Source organism: Sinocyclocheilus grahami, unplaced genomic scaffold (assembly GCF_001515645.1).
Source record: "Sinocyclocheilus grahami isolate Dianchi unplaced genomic scaffold, SAMN03320097.WGS_v1.1 scaffold346.1, whole genome shotgun sequence".
Taxonomy (NCBI): domain Eukaryota; kingdom Metazoa; phylum Chordata; class Actinopteri; order Cypriniformes; family Cyprinidae; genus Sinocyclocheilus; species Sinocyclocheilus grahami.
In genome coordinates, this window is record NW_015505525.1 from 1,143,282 (window position 1) to 1,160,382 (window position 17,101).

Genomic DNA, 17,101 nt, shown 5'->3' on the forward strand with positions numbered 1-17,101 from the left:
CCAGAAACCATAAAGTAAATGGACTGATATTTGTTAACTCTCAGTGTTCATTAACGAATGCCACATAGCAGTTTTTGAGACTGCTGTAATTATAGATTATAAGCATAATTAAAAGTCATGTGCTGGCGGCTGAAGAGTTGTTTCTTCAGCTAACCAGTAAGATCAACTAGGGTCTGCATTCTATATTTACTTCTTATTCTAGATTCATAATCGATTAGAGATATTAGAGGGATGATGGCCACTGTGATTGTTATCATGTGATGTGAGAACTTACTGAGCCTAGATAATCAGAAAAACTTCTTACTTTGACTAATAGAATGCAGCAGAATATCTTGAAGCAGCACTGTTTAACTGCGCCCAAAACCTAAATGTGTTTGTTTGTCATGTTATGCATGAATGGGGCCAATTTCGTTTCAATTAAAACTATGCCAAAATTATATTAAAACCGCTTCCAAATCACAAGACAACAAAAGATGAACAAACTCAACTAGCTTTTACGGTGAGGGAATGTGTTCTTGTGTTCAAAAACACCATTGAACAGAACGCACGGATACTATATTTTACTGAATCTTATCATAAAAAAAAAAAAAAATCAACGCTCATCGCGTGAGATGCTGGGAAAAAAAAAACAATGCAAGACCAGGGGTCAAAGAAAAAAATAGTTTACTGCACTAATTGATCCTGACTTATCTCTAATTATAAAAAAAATTTCCGACCTTTGTTTTAACAAGATATATTTTTTATTTTTTCATCTCTCCTGCAGTTTCTAAAAGTAACATTTTGACTTGTTTCTCTTCCTCCCCCATTTCTGTCTCTCTCGGTGGGGTTGTTGTTGGGGGTGACGAGTGGAGCGTGTGTCCCACTCACAGCCTGTGAAGCGTCTGTCTTAATGAGAGAAAGAATGGCCCAGGAGATAGACACACAACACACAATACACTCCAAACCCAACACACACACAGAGACACATCTCAGCTCCATGGTCCACACAACACAAACACACACACAGCACTACTCACGTCAAAGAAATGTCCGGTCATGTCACAGCGGTGGCAGCGTTTGTGCCAGTAAGCTCTCTCCAGACAGTTGTCATTGGTGTGGCCGGGCAGTGAGCAGTTAGAACAGTAACGGTTCGGACAGATCCTCAGAAAGTGTCCCTGAAGCCCACATAATGAGCAGCATGACAACTTCTGCTCATAAACACACACACACACACACACACACACACACACTCCAAGTCACAATAAGGACAACTATGACACTATAAAGTTGGCATATGACATTGTCTTACAGCATTAAGAGAAGAAAACGTTATTTTTAGGTTAGATTTCTTTTTTTTAAAGAATTATAAAGTGTATTGTATCATGGTGAATATCAAAGATTTGTAATTATAATAATAATAATAGGAGTAAAAAATAACTACACTAAATATCCCAGTTTCTACTTATAATATATAATATAACAATGTTCAAAACAGATTCAATAAAATAGGAGTATCAAAAGAACAAAGAACAAAATAATCCTCAAATCTGAAAGACCACTTCACAAACTTACAACTTGTTATAGTTTATACCAGGGTAATTTAACCTTTTAGCCTAAAGGACCATGCTCAATTTTTATAGCATTTTTGTTTTGTATTAAGGAGGTAGACAATAGTATGGTAACAGCACATACCATGATATTCTTAAAGATATTATACTTCAATGTATCCGTGCTGAATAAAAGTATTAATTTCTTTCTTTAAATGTTATTGACCCCAAAATTTTGAATGGTAGACTACAAATAACCATTAAGTAACTGATAATTATAACAATCCAGTGAATTAAAATTATATATGCAACCTTTCAACACTTATCTTACACAAAAAGTTTGATCCAAAATGCATTGTTAACCATTTTTATTTCAATCCAATTGTCTAAAATTAAGTTTTGATCAGTCAATAGCAGCATTTTGTTAAAGTGGCTAAATTGTATAGTTGACAGTTTTTCTGGGCTAATGCGTACTATAGGTGTCAGCAGTTCATTGAGTGGAAATAAGGAGCTTTTGATCTTTGCTGTGGGGCAGGTGACTATAGTGTAGACATAGTGACGGGTGGATAATGATGTACCTTTGGTGCGGGGCAGTTTCTGGAGAGATGGCCGGACTTTTTGCAGTTGTGACACGTGATGGATTTTTCATTGTAGTAACGGTTTGAAACACGCCTCGGGCCAAACCCTTTATTAGAGATCTGAGCCTACACACACACACACACACACACACACACAGAGAGAGACAAAAATCACCTCCTATGAAAGACGATCCATAAAAATAACAATTATTTTCGGTTTAATAAAAAGTATGTTATAAAATTCCAGTATTTTCTTTCATTCATTTCAGATTTGACAAAAAAAATGCAACATTACCCCTTTATCCTTTTCTGATACAGCCCAGATCTGTTTATTCTCTTCATCATTTGCATGTTCTACAAAAAAAGATCAGTACATGAGAAAAACAAACTGAAACCATCAACATGAAATTAGATAAAACTTCAATAAGAGATTGTGTGTGATTATGTGTGCGTGTAGATGAAACAAGAGGCCCGCTCCCCTAATTTGACCTTTTTTTTTAGCTCATTCTCAAGAGACAGAGAGACAGTTACTACAGCAATACACAGCTGCACATCAGCACACACTGAATTAAAATACACACCACACACACACACACACATACATACATACAGAACACTAACAAAAACTCCACCGAGTCCAAAGTAATGAAAATACACAAAACATCTTGCAGGGAACAGACCAGAGCTGACCAGGGTCATCAAAATCAGCATGATACCAACAATTACTGATGCTAGATTAGTGTGTCACATTCTACTTGCACTGAAAAATGATACTGATTCATGAAACACAATTTGAAGTCATATTTTCACAGGCAAAAAACACGCACACAATTACAGATATCCACACTTACAGGCAAAATAATTACAATAATTATGAAAACAAACCATATACGCTCATTCATTAATGTGTTTGCTTTTTTAAATCTACACACCCAACACATCGCAACAATGCCCCCAAGCATCCCCGAGGACCCCCAGTACAATAAACAGGAAACATTTCCTTTAATCCTGATGCCCCCCTTCTTTCTCTCTCTCACAGATACACATATACACACACACACACACACACACACACACAAACACCTCCGTGTCCCTACGTGGGGGAAATGCCTCGTCAGTCACGGCCCAGCAATCACACAAAGCCAGAGAAAGGAGGACCTCACTATGGTAATCCTGCCAGGCCAATTCACAATGACACACACACACACACACACCAAAGATACTATAATGTACTTCTCATATGAATATTAGGAATATTTTCATATATCCACCCAGTTTTCACATCAAATCCCCCTCAAACACTAAAATAAAACAGTATGTGGAGTTTTTCCAATTGGCATCCACACAAAATATACAACACCACCAGAGGGGGCACTACAGAGTTAGCCATATTCAAAATCACAAAAAACCTTGCACTTTTCATACAGCCAGACAGGGATGGAAGGATGAAAAGTAGAGCAAGGGAGGGGGGAATAGTGGAATAGCGACAGATGCTAGTCTCATAGGTATGCTAATTAACATAGAACCAACAAAATAAAAATAAGAGGTGTGCGCGCAGGGTGCAACTTCATCAGTGTGTGTGTTTTAATGAATTCCAGCTGACTAATAGTCTGAGAGAGAAGAAAGCTGGCGTGCGCCCGGCCACTAGCATTGGGTCCATGGAGAACAAAACGGATGTGTAGGAGAAACTAATTAACCATGAACACAAGCTCCCATTAGAGAGAGAGACTGAGACACTATTCTGACTTTAAGAGTACTCTGTGTGTAGGGAACAGGCCATGTGAAGGCGTATCTCAAAACACAAACTGTCTGGGACTCTCTGAGTGTTTCCTCTCACAGCTGAATCACAGTCCTGAACTAAACTGCTACTAAAACTTCTTAATGGGATCCTCCTTGGAAAATTTATTTAGCCAGTTCTGCAGTGAACATGAGGCCACAAAGACTGCCATAGTCAATATACAGGACCATTCTGAATTTTTTTTTTATTTTTTAATCTTATGCTCACCAAGGCTGCATTTATTTGATCAAATACAGAAAAACTGTAATTTTTTTTAAATAACTGTTTTCTATTTTAATATACTCATGTGACAGCTAAGCCAAATTTTCAGCAGCCTTTACTTTAAGTCTTCAGTGTCACACGATCCTCTAAACTGCTACTAAAACTTCTTAATGGGATCCTCCTTGGAAAATTTATTTAGCCAGTTCTGCAGTGAACATGAGGCCACAAAGACTGCCATATTCAATATACAGGACCATTCTGAATTTTTTTTTTATTTTTTAATCTTATGCTCACCAAGGCTGCATTTATTTGATAAAATACAGAAAAACTGTAATTTTTTTTAAATAACTGTTTTCTATTTTAATATACTCATGTGACAGCTAAGCCAAATTTTCAGCAGCCTTTACTTTAAGTCTTCAGTGTCACACGATCCATCAAAAATCATTCTCTTATGCTGATTTGGTGCTTAAGGAACACCTTAACACCAGTTGGCCAGTTTATCTCATCATCTGCCTCTCTTCTCTATGGGGTCTCTCAGGGTTCCATTTTGGGTCCATTACTCTTTAATCTGTATATGCTTCCACTTGGTAATATCATAAGGAAATATAAAATCTAATTTTTATGCAGATTCTCAGCTGTATCTTCCATTAAAATCTCGAGATTCTCTGCAGCCTCTCATCGACTGTCTTGAGGATATAAAAAGCTGGATGTCAAATAACCTCCTGTAGCTCAACAATGATAAAACTGAGGTGATTCTCTTTGGTCCCTCTAAAACAAGAAATTTTGTTGTTGGGAACTTAGAAAACCTCACTCCATATGTTAAAGGTGTCATATGATGCTTTTTTAAAGATCATTATTTTGTGTATTTGGTGTAACAGATACTGACATGCTGACATGCTTTAATGTTCAAAAAACACATTATTTTTCAAATACTGTACATTATTGTAGGTCCTCTATGCCCCGCCTCTCTCAAATGCTTTGTTTTCTACAAAGTCCCTCCTTCCAACAAGCGCAGTCTGCTCTGATTGGCCAGCTGACCCAGTGCATTGTGATTGGCCGAACACCGCAAGCACTCGTCGGAAATGTAACGCCCCTTACCATAATCACGAGCTTCATCTTTCAAAATAAATGTAAAGACAGTAAATAATGTCATTAGTTTTACCATCTGTTCAAGCCCAAAAGGGGAACAGAGTCACGTGACAGACACAGTAATGAAGCTGGTATTGTGTTTGCAGTACACAAGCCACGGTTAAGACAGCTGACTCCACTGTGATGTGACCCCCTCTCTCTCTCTCTCTCGTGCTCTCTCTCTCTTTCTCTCTTGCGCTCTCTCTTTCTCTCTCTCTCTTGCGCTCTCTCTCTCTCGCTCTCTCTCTCTTTCGCGCGCGCTCTCTCTCTCTCTCTCACTCGCGCACACACAAACACGATGCGCAAAACTCAAAAAAATTTGAACCGTCAATAGCAAATACTTAAACTAATAACAAAACAGTAGCTGATTCAGAAGCGCCAGATTGTCATAGCAAAGTCAGAATTACCTCCTCTCCTAGGTTCACGAAACGGTCGTTCATAAAATGCATTGCTGTTCTGTTGTAAGTCATCTTAAAGATTCCTAAATGCATCTACTTTCGGAAGGCCAAATAAAGTGCTTTTGCTTTCGCCTAGAAACACACAGCGTCTCCCTGACATGCTGCTTCAACACTGCGGTTACTGAAACCACGCCTTCTTTCTTTGCGTGCACATTTGGGCGGCATTATGCTAATATTTCCACATAGTGAGGTAGATATGTGGGGGCGTGTTAGAACGAGCCGTTTTAGGGGGGCGTGGCAGAGTCTTAACTTTGATAAAGAATATCTCTTTGGTTTTGAGACTTTAGTCTTTGCAACTTCAGGGATCTTATCTATGCACAATCAGCTTGTAACACTCCAAAGAGAAAGGAAAACTTGAAATCGCATCATATGACCCCTTTAAGTCTCATGTAAAAAATCTAGGTATTATCTTTGACTTGAGCTTTGTCTTGAAAAACAAATTAGCCCAGTTGTTAAAAATAGTTATTATCAGCTGAGGATCATCTCGAAGCTTAAATCAACACTTTCCTTTCAAGATCTGGAAAAAGTCATTCATGCTTTTATCACATCACGCCTGGATTACTGTAATTCGTTATATGTTGGTCTTCCACAATCTTTATTGGCACGGCTGCAGATGGTTCAGAACGCGGCGGCTAGATCGTTAACCGGCACCAAAAAACGCGAACATATTTCTCCAGTTTTAGCGTCCCTTCATTGGCTTCCTGTCTTCTTTTAGAATTCAGTTTAAGATTTTACTTATTGTTTTCAAAGCTCTTAATGGACAAGCCCCATCTTATATTTCTGATTTTATCTATTTGCATTCAACGCCGAAGTCTCTCAGAACCGCTAATAAAGCTCTATTACATGTCCCTCGGTCACGACTTAAATTAAAAGGAGACAGAGCCTTTGCAGTCGCTGCTCCACGTTTGTGGAATCAGTTGCCACCTAACATTAGGAGTGCTTCTTCTGTTTCTATTTTCAAGTCCAGACTTAAGACACATTTTTACTCTCTCGCCTTTCCGGGCTATTAATTGAATGTGAAACTGTTGTTATTGCCGATATTACAATTTCTTTATTATTGATTTTTAAATTTTACTTTATTTTAGAATTTACTGTATTTTATTATTGGTTTTGTTCAGCACTTTGGTCAGTGTAACGCTGAATTTTAAATGTGCTCTATAAATAAAACTTACTTACACCTGTTGTCATTATCAATGTTGAAAATAGTTACTGCTTAATATCGTTTGGAAACTGTGATACATTTTCAGAATTCTTTGACAAATAGAACGTTAAAAAGAGCGGCTTTAATTTAAGATAGAAATATTAGAAATCCTTCTATCATTATAAATGTCTTTACTGTGACTGTTAATGACTTTACTGCATCCCAGGTGAATATAAAAGTATTAATTTATTTAAAAAAAAACTTTTTGACCCCAAACTTTTGAACATTAGTACAATTTTTATAATATCAATTAAAAACATTTATGCAGAAACCTTTATGCAGAAACAAAGAATTATGGTTCATAATAAATAATTGAAATTAGGATGGTGTGGCATAGTGGTTAAAAACTTGGTCAGGTTGTAGGTTTAAACCCCACCCCCCAAAGCCAATTGCTGCTGTCAGTCACGTCCTTTGATTCTAGTGCCACATGGCATTTCGGTTAAAGTGATTGGCCCAAAACAGATCTGACCACCCATGAGCCAGCAAATATGGCATATTTGAAATTGCATACTACTATGGGGTCAAGCAGCGGCCAATCAAGAGCCTTTGGGCCAGTTTTACTAACAGCTTAGCAAATCATCTTTTGGCGTTAAAATAGTACTGTCAGGCTTTACTAAAGACGCTCAGTGACGAATTAGCGCTGAAAATGCGTGGACAGTTATTTTTGCGCCTGACCTTACTGAATATGCATTTCTAGAAGTTTCCCTTTCAGATGCAAAATTTATGGGACTAGAGTATTCAAATGAATCATGTAACGAGATTTACTAGCGTTTGCGCTCGTCAAATTATGTGCATTTGCGCCATTATTTAACGGCCAAAAAAGCATGTCTTAAACTATTTTGCGCTTGAAATGGATTAAATTTGTTGCTAGGAGAGGCACCGCAGAGAACAGAGAGTGCTCAGCACTTTGGTCAGTGTTTTTCCACACATTAATTTATTTGGAAAGAACACATTATCCGAACATATCATTTGCCAAGCCATGTTATTTTTAATTTGCTTCAGGAAATAAAAGACGACTTGGAACCCTCATCTAGGAGTCGCGCAATAACAGCTTTATCAAAACTGTTGCAACACTACATTTTTTGGCCTCCGGTTCTTTTCAACGTACTGTGGCTTATTTCTTTCTTTATTGTTTATTCGCGACTACGCTAATTTGCACTGCACTTGGTATATTGAGTTGGTCGATATGTAAATGAGATGTTGCGTCTGTGTTCTTTAATTTGCCCATTGTTAGTAAATTACCTGCAGAAATTTCCACGCCCATCGGCGCTCTTTTGGAATTGCGCTCTCGCGCTAATTTGCCCTGTTTAGTAAAACTGGCCCTTTGGCATTAATAAGAATACTATCGGATAATTTTCTCTAGGAATTATATGGACTTGTTTAGACTGATCCATTAAATACCAATTTTGTAGGCTCATTCAACCAGACTTCTGACTATTGGCCTAAAATTCAGTCAGCTTTGTTGTTTACAGCTTGCTGTTTTTGCATGAAATAAAGGAATTTGAGGCTACCACGATTGAGCAAGGCATTTGTAATGAGACATATTTCCAAATGAAGCAGAATATTCAACAAGGGAAGAAAAGGTTGAGCAGGATGTTATTGATTCATTGGAACTGACTGGATCATGTAAAGGGGACTTTCAATAGCATAGCAGACCTAGATCTTGATGTTGAATTGCAATCAATGGTGAAAACACTAAACCCAAATATGGACGCTGAAGATCAAGTTCACCCTCAAGAGCATCTACAAGTATATCAATTACTTTTTCAAGTTTCTTGGTTATTCACAGTTATATTACTATTAAGTGGCATTAATCTGCATTAACAACCCAATTTTAGAGAGGCTAAATCACCTACAACAGTAGCTTAAAATGCGTTAAATGCTAAACGGCTATGTGGCTATTCATATAATTTTTTTTTTCCTGCTCATGTGGCCTAGGTGACTTCAGCTGAAATGCTAAGTGATTTTAGAGGTAGAGAATAATATTACATATTGATACAATACTGAACAATAGTAATAAAATACATGTTCTTTTCTTTGGAACAATGTGCATTGTGCACTGATCCAGAAAGTGCATTAAAGGGATAGTTCACCAAAAAATTAAAATTGTGTAATTAATTACTCGCCACCATGTTGTTCTCATGTTGCATCTTCGAAAAAACACAAAATTCCCTCAAAATTTTCATGCTCCAAAAAAGTTTATAAAGGCGTTGTAAATGTAATCGATATGAACAGTGTCTAGCAAGCAGGTTTGAACTTATGTTTACCATATTTGAAGTGCTCCATGGGTGCATTAATCATTGTTTATATGTGAATAAAAGCCTAAATTAAAACTGTTTATCATACAAAGCATTTGTCTCTTCAGACTCTAATTAAACCAGTCAAATCATATGGTCTTCTTGAATCATGAAAGTTTTGGGGCTATGGACTTTCAATTGAGGGGCAGGCATCTCTCAGGTTTCAATAAAAATATATCTTCAACTGTGTTTTGAAGATTAATAAAAGCATTATGGCTTTGGAAGCACACAAGAGTGAGTAAATTAAGACATTTTCATTTTTAGTTTGTTTGCATAGACAGCACATGACATCCCATACCAACCAGTCACACACGCATCCATCCTGAGCACCTCTCTCCGCACTCGTCTCCCTTAACAACCTCCCTCAAGTGTAACCATTCAGTCACCTCTAGCAGACTCTACAGCACCGGGAGGGGAAACATGGGACTGAACCCTAAAAAAGCTGATCAAAGCCTCAAGCAGGCCCCGCCGTTAACCAGTTTTGCGGGCCCTTTGTGCAGTGCTGTTGACTTCTGCCACTGGGCTGGCGGAGGGGACAAAGAGAGCGGAAGAGAGGCCAGCAGTCAGATTAACACAGCCATACATAACAATGGAGCCCGAGTGTGTGTGACCCCGTGTACCTTTGTGTGTGAGGGTGTACGTTTAAGAGAGGGAGAGAGGGACAGGAGAAGTTGCTCATGTTTAGTCCCATTTTTGGTTCTTATTGCAGGACTCAACAATATAGAGAGCCCGATGACCAAGGGTCAATGTAAATGTTTTGGGATAACTCACTGAACCCTCATTTGACCTATTTGGCTAACATATTATTGCTATTCAAAAGTTGTTTTTATGAAAGAAATACTCTTATTCAGCAAGGATGCATTAAATTGATCAAAACGAACAGCAAAAGAAAAATCTGTTCTTTTGAACTTTTTATTCATCTAAGAATCTTGAATGAATAAAAAAGTGCACCAAATCAGCATATTAAATTTATTTCTGCAGGATTATGCAAAGACTGACAGCCTTGGTGAGCATAAGAGACTTCTTTCAAAAACATTATGATCCCAAAGTTTTGAAAGGTAGTGCAAATGAGGTTTTATCAAATTTCTAAAAATAACAGTTGTATCAAAGTTCAAGTATTAAAAACAGCTCAGTAATATTTTAGAAAGTATGCAATACATTTTTGCTTTATGTATTCATTCACATCTTTTAGAGCTACTAAAGTGTCCCTATTGTGAAATTTTTGCAAATTACCTTTCATGCAGTGTGTGATAGCTGTATATGAATGTAAACAGTCTGCAAAAAATTGTTGCTGTAATGTTCTGTCGAGCATGCAAAATATGTGTTGTGTTGTGTATACACTCAATGCAGCTGTTGGTCACCGGCTAACTCACGTTATAGTTCTGCTAATCAGCTGTCGGCCCACTATTGTCTAGAAATGTGTTGATTAATATAGAATGTCTGTCTTTCTTATTGCCTGGAGTCATGATAAAGGATGGAGCAATATGTTGGTTTAACAAACAGTGCAGTGATATATCTGTGCTCCAATGTCTGTGTTCAGCTAGTTGTTCCCAAAACCAAATAATGAACCTTTAAAATAGCATAATAGCAGCACTTTAACTATAATTTAGAACTATTAAATACAATATAAATATTTAATATAAATATAAATAAATAAATGATAAAAAAAACTCACATTTTGAGGTAGAACCAGTCAAAAAGTTGGGCCAAAAATCAGAACTAAAAACTTCCTTGTTTAGCGTTGTATTGTCCAACTGATTTTTCAAGTTGTACATAGGGAATAGATATTCCTTTGAAATAAAAAAAAACATGGTTGTAAATAAACTTCTACACAAAACGGCACTGGTGAATAAACAGCAAGATGCAATGCAATGCAATGCATGTACACGACTGGCTCAGGTGCTTTTGAGGAACAACTAATCACTTGATTCACAAAGGTTTGAAAGTTAGTGCCATCAAATATTTAAATGATATTCAGATATTGCTTGAGGCACTTAGTAATGTTCACAAGTATATCTGAATGTGCCACTTTATATCCAGTGTTTTCCATATAAACCATCATAGAAACTACCACTGTGTTATTTTAATTAATTTTTTGCCCACTCTGGTTTAATGTATTTTGGATAAACCCGCCTCCAAATGGCATGCAAAACGAACTATGTCTTGTTGCTTTCTCTTCCTGTCTAAGTGGGCGTTCCTTGGCCAGAATAAGCTGCAATGTGGACCAGACTCTTGGCCATTTAGTCAAAGGTCTGGATATGCGAGACTAGCGATACAGAGAAGGGTAAATGCCCCACAGAAGGGCAGACATGGGGGGTCAGCAGCCCTCACAGATCCCCTGACAAATACTTGACATGGACCACGGAGCAAATGCATTACGTCCCTATTCACCCTGCCTGGACCAGACCTTAATCCAATCAAACAGTGATCAAACACACACACACATATACACAGCGTTTGCGCCTGCTTGACCAAAGGCATGTCTTTCTCTCCTCCTGGCCTCCATTCTCCTGTTCCTCCACTTCCTTCATCAGCTAAATAATCTCCTCGCTCATTCTCATTTCCTGTCAGAATCCATCCCTCCAAACCGCTCTCATACTTTCTGTGCAGCCCTTTCACCCTCTTCATTATTTTTATGGCCTTTTTGCCATTTTTATGGAAATGATAGTAGAGAGAAAACAGGAAATTAATGGATAGAATGGGAATAAGAAATGTTGCGAGTTAGATTCAAACACGTATTTCCCACATGAGCACCACGGCACCATCTGCTAAGCCACAACTCCGTCCTCTCTGTTCCTTCATGCCCTTCTATATTCTTAAAACTTTGAATCAGTCTTTGTGCTAGAGAAATGCCAGATTTACATCCACACGGGCAATTAAACTCTTCTTGATGGAGGAGACGGAAGGCAGAATTCAAATGAGCGGTGCAGTGAAATGCATCATGGTCCGTGAACAGACCACAGTGAGTTAGGTGAGCAGTGGTGAATGTGAGTGTGAAAACCAAACAGTGTGTAACAACGCCACACTTCAAAGACAAAACACACACACAAGGGTACGTCACTACAAGAGACTGGAGATACGCATGCTTACAAACATACTCGCTAGCGTTTCACACTCGATTAAATTCAAGCATCCGGTTGGACCACAAACAGAACATGTTGGAAGAGAAGACCAGGACATGAAATCAAGCAGAAAGAGACAAACATGTTGAGACAGAGATGAAATGAGAGAGATAGAGAGAGAGATCTCCCTCTCGGTCAATACATCATGTACAGGTCGATTATGGATTACAGTGGCACATTTCATTTCATTTCATGCTCAGTCTTCACATTTGCAGCACTGCTGTGGACCCTTGCAACATGGATTAAACTGATATCTCTATTGGACACATACACACAACTTTAGCACCAAAAACCACTTTTGGAACACACACACACACACAAACTGTTTCACTGTAGTTTCCGTTACTGCCATGATATGGATTTTAAAGGGAAAGTTCATCCAAATCTGAATTCTGTAATTAGTTATTCACCCTCATGTCATTTCAAACTTGTGTGCCTCAATTTTAAGAGAGAAACATAAAAGCAGAATTTACTAAATAATCATTACACAACTGTTGTTAAAGAAGAACCATTCACAGTGACCAAAGCCTGTCAAAAAAAAAATCTGTGAAAAACTACACTCTTAAATATAAAAGTTCTTTATTGGCATCTATGGTTCCACGAAGATCCTTTATATTAAAAATGGTGCTTTAAAGTGGAAAAGTTTTTCAGATAATTAAATTGTTCTTCTCACTAAGAAAATCAATGTTCACTGAAAGGTTCTTTGGGGAACCCAAAATAGTTAATTTATGGCATTGCTTCAAAAACCTTGGAACCTTTATTTTGAGTGTATGAAAATAAAAGTAGTCCATATGGCTTGTGCACTATATTGCAATGTGCCAAAAATGCCAACATTTAAATCATTATTCACAAATGATGACCTAGAGTATGCTGGTATAAGTATGTAATAAGTAAGTACAGTATTCATGATTATTTTATGATCCCTCTTTTAACAAATAAAATAAAGATCTTGCAGATTTGAAGAAGAACTGTATAATTTGGGGCCAAAATTTGGTAAATCAACAAATTTTTTACATTTATTGTAAAAAAAAAAACACTTTTAAAGGTTTGAGTTAGCTGGTAGAAATTATATTTGGCTTTATATGAAAATGGAGAATAGAACATGAAAAAAGTCCTCATTTGGACAGCCAGGTAACCGATTGTCAATGAAGATGTACAGTAAGCATACCCCCAAGTCTGCCATACACTCTGACAATCAGTTCATATTACACCCACTCTGCAGGTACAACACGATAGTGGGGCATGTGGCCAAAGCAGTGCCCCCTACCCAAGATTCGGCATGGCACATGGTACGTGCTGCCACACTCCTGGCATTCCTGACTCCCAGTTTAAAGGGGGAGGTGGGGCAGGTGGCCAAACCTGTCTGTCAATGTACCGTTGCCTCTTGCAACCCAGAGGGGGCCCAATTACTGCCCAGCGGGGCACGGTATGGCAACAGCATGGCAACCACACGGCAACCATACGCTCCAATCAGAGTGGCAGATGGGTAAGTGACAGGAGATAAGGGAAGAGTCACATGGGATTGAGAAAAGCACATGCACACACTCAACATGACTCTTTGTACTTGGTAATCTGATGTCAAGTTAATGAAAAAACAAAAACAAAGCCTTCAACCATAAAAAAGATACAGACAGTCCATCCAGGAGTTCACCAAAATTAAATTCTGTCATTATTTACCCTCATGTCATTCCAAACTTGTATGACTTTCCTCCCTCCGTGGAACACAAAAGAAGAAATTCTGAAGAATGTTGATGCTGCTCTTTTCAGAACAGTGACCAAGGGGCCTGCCAAGCTCAAAAAGGGACTAAAAACAAATCTAATTTTTTATTTCCAAAACTTCCACAATGTAGCTCTCAAATTCCAACTCAAATATTTTCTGTGAACAAAAACTTTCAGTCTGCTCTGGTCTATTCCTAACACTGTCATCAGCTTCAGAAGACTCAAAATATATTGTGTAAATTTATTTTAATGAAATAATTACAATAAAATACTTCACAAATAATTGTTATTTTTAAGTCTTCTGGACTAGTTTTGTGTTGATTTTGTGTCAGTTTTAGGAGCTTGATAGCCCTGCACGCTTTTGGTTGCATGGTCAAGAATGGTCTAGCTTGTGTTCCATGAAATAAAGTCACAAGGGTTTTATAATAACATGAAGTTAAAAAGTAAATACAAAACACATAATGCACAGATTTGTTATGCACTGTAAACATTCACAACTCTAACTAACATCCATTTTCAAGAGTCATTACTGTAAGTTATCCGAATCCTGTAATGTAAGAAAGTGATAAAACAGGAGGAAAAAAAGAATTTAACAACAAATTATGATGCAAATAATGTATATTTGGTTTAAGGAACGTACTGGCAGTCAGGCTGCATGTGCATCGATAGAAACAGTTTGTGTGCACATGCACATCTCAGTCTCGATCAGTCACTTGTCACAGCGCTAGTCCGTGACAAACCTGCTTCAAGAGCCCACCAGAGAATTATGTCCACAGCTTGTCCTGCCATACAAATGATAACAGCACTAAGACACCATGCATATGCTTATATATGCTAAATACTATTTATTTGTTACTTGATTTGTCACCGCAGCAGCTTTGGAGCTAGCATGGGATATATATTAGCCCGTTACTGAATATATGCAAGATTCAGAAACACCATTACTAGCCACCAATCTGTCAACACGTATATTTCAAAACTGGCATTTCAAATGTAAATTGTCTGTAATTTTACAGTGTACTGCTTTTGCTGGTGCATATAGTGTAACGTTTGTAAAAGTGTGGTTAAAGGGGCTCATAAATGAATATTAGATATAGTTCATATTATAGGTCTCAAATTACATTCATGTTTGAAGCACAACATTTCCTGTGAAGAAAAAAGTTCGGTTTGTTTTTGTCTATTCCAAACACAAGGCTCTCAGTATCAGAAGACTTTGAATATATATTAGTCACCAGTGTGTCACAATGTCAGTTCGATATTTATTCCAAAACATGCATTTCAAAACAAAACTGTACGTAAATTGTGCATTTTGCTGGCACATATGGTTTGCTATTTGAAAAAGTGTAGTAAAAGGGGCTCTTAAATCAGATCAGAAACACAGCAGTGTTAAAATATTGGTGTATCTCCTACTGTATCTTCTATATGAACGTATCCTATATCTAAAAGAAAAATGAATACTCAGACTCGGCCCGAAGAATCTCCACAGATTGCTGTGTTTTAAAAAAAATCATTTTAAATTGAAATGACCCTGGAAACATCCCCATCACACAACAAGCAGACTTAATATTCCAAACCTTCCGCTTTCCTTCTGCGTCCATGTACGCACAAACATACGAGAAGGAAAAATTAAATACTTAATAAAACCAGTAGCTTGCGACTTCAATTTCATTCTGATGAAAATTCTCCTCTGGGAGTGTTTTTCTATCAGGCTGAGGGGCAGATCGACTTTTCATGATTGTTATTATATGAAAAGAGATAAACACCATCATTAATCGGCTACATTCCCTTTCCCTTATCGCCATGATAGGAGGAGAGGAGGGCTTTTCTTCCTCCCATCCAACCCACACTGTAATTAGGCCTCCCTTTAATTCACTCACTCACTAAAACGTGAACGCGCACACACAGACACACACACAAGGGATGCGAGAGACAGCAGTGTTCAGCAAATTAAAAATTTGTCATTAAGTGGAATTTACCATAATGCTGTTTTATCTTCCAGCAGTTGGGAGGGGCTGATGAAGTGTGTGTATGTGTGTGTATGTTATGGGTCTGGGGTGTTAGGGGGTGTGTGCGGGCAGTGGGGCTTCTGTAAATTGAAAAAGCAGAATAATCCTGCCCTTTCTATCGCCCTCTTCAGTCACACAAACACAGACCAAATCCATAGCCATTGGGGTAATTAAATAATAGCGCTTTAAGATTCTAATTTGTTTTTTTTTTCTTTTCTGCCCGTGGCTCATCATTGGACTTTAGGAAAAGTGGTAACAATATAGGATGGATATAAAACAGGTGGGAACAGAAGACACACACACACACATACGCATTAAATATAACCTCACAAATTAGATTAGGAAACATAAAGCTGGCATTATTAAAAACGATATCTCTCAGTCTTGAATTATAATGAAAGACAATAGGAATTATTTCTACTCTTCCCATAAGAGATCCGAGAAAAAGTCCACGGGGGGGTCTGGGAGGCCTGCACTGTTCAGCTCGGACAACCTGGAATAAAATATGAGTTCGGGTGGGGTTCAGTTCCACCAGATTGACAGCAGGCAGCACGTGTAAAAATAACCGTTGCATTGAAACAAACACTACAAATGTGGCGTTTCCCCAAACGGTGCATCAATGAATACTTCAACAAAAACCTAAATCCCCTGTTGGTAAACAGGAAGCATAAAAGAAAGACACATTTACCTTTAGTTTTTATTTCCTATAAAGTTAGAAAGCAGAGAACTAATTATTGGAGAAAATGAACCAAGTGATCATAAAACAATAATTCATGAATAGTCGCCATTGTAGTAGTAAGTAGTTTATTTGTAGTAAGACCATAATAGCCACAGATATATTAAATAAATAAATAAAAAGGATGGTTAATGGAATGTTCCTAGTTAAATACATCATGACAACTAATTCTTGAAACTGTAAACAATGCAACAAAAAATATTGACAAAACCCACTTACAATAAATGTCTACTGAGAAACAAGTTTGCCCCTCAAACTTATACAGTAAACGCATAATTGTCAACACCTACTCTTATTTCTTTATTTGAATTATGTATTATTGTGTGTTAAA

The 17,101-nt window shown here is 37.6% G+C and overlaps 1 protein-coding gene across 1 annotated transcript in view; it reads right to left on the reverse strand.

Annotated features, from left to right (window-relative positions):
* Nucleotides 1-794: 794 nt before the first annotated feature.
* Nucleotides 795-17,101, reverse strand: part of LOC107548354 (zinc finger CCHC domain-containing protein 7-like) — a 37,330-nt gene continuing 21,023 nt past the window's right edge. The window contains exons 3-6 of the mRNA XM_016229024.1: nucleotides 2,400-2,458; nucleotides 2,105-2,230; nucleotides 1,017-1,187; nucleotides 795-881 (exon numbers count right to left, since the gene is read on the reverse strand). Of these exons, the coding sequence (XP_016084510.1) occupies nucleotides 864-881; nucleotides 1,017-1,187; nucleotides 2,105-2,230; nucleotides 2,400-2,458 (374 nt within the window). The 3' untranslated portion in view covers nucleotides 795-863. The remainder of the gene's footprint in view (nucleotides 882-1,016; nucleotides 1,188-2,104; nucleotides 2,231-2,399; nucleotides 2,459-17,101) is intronic.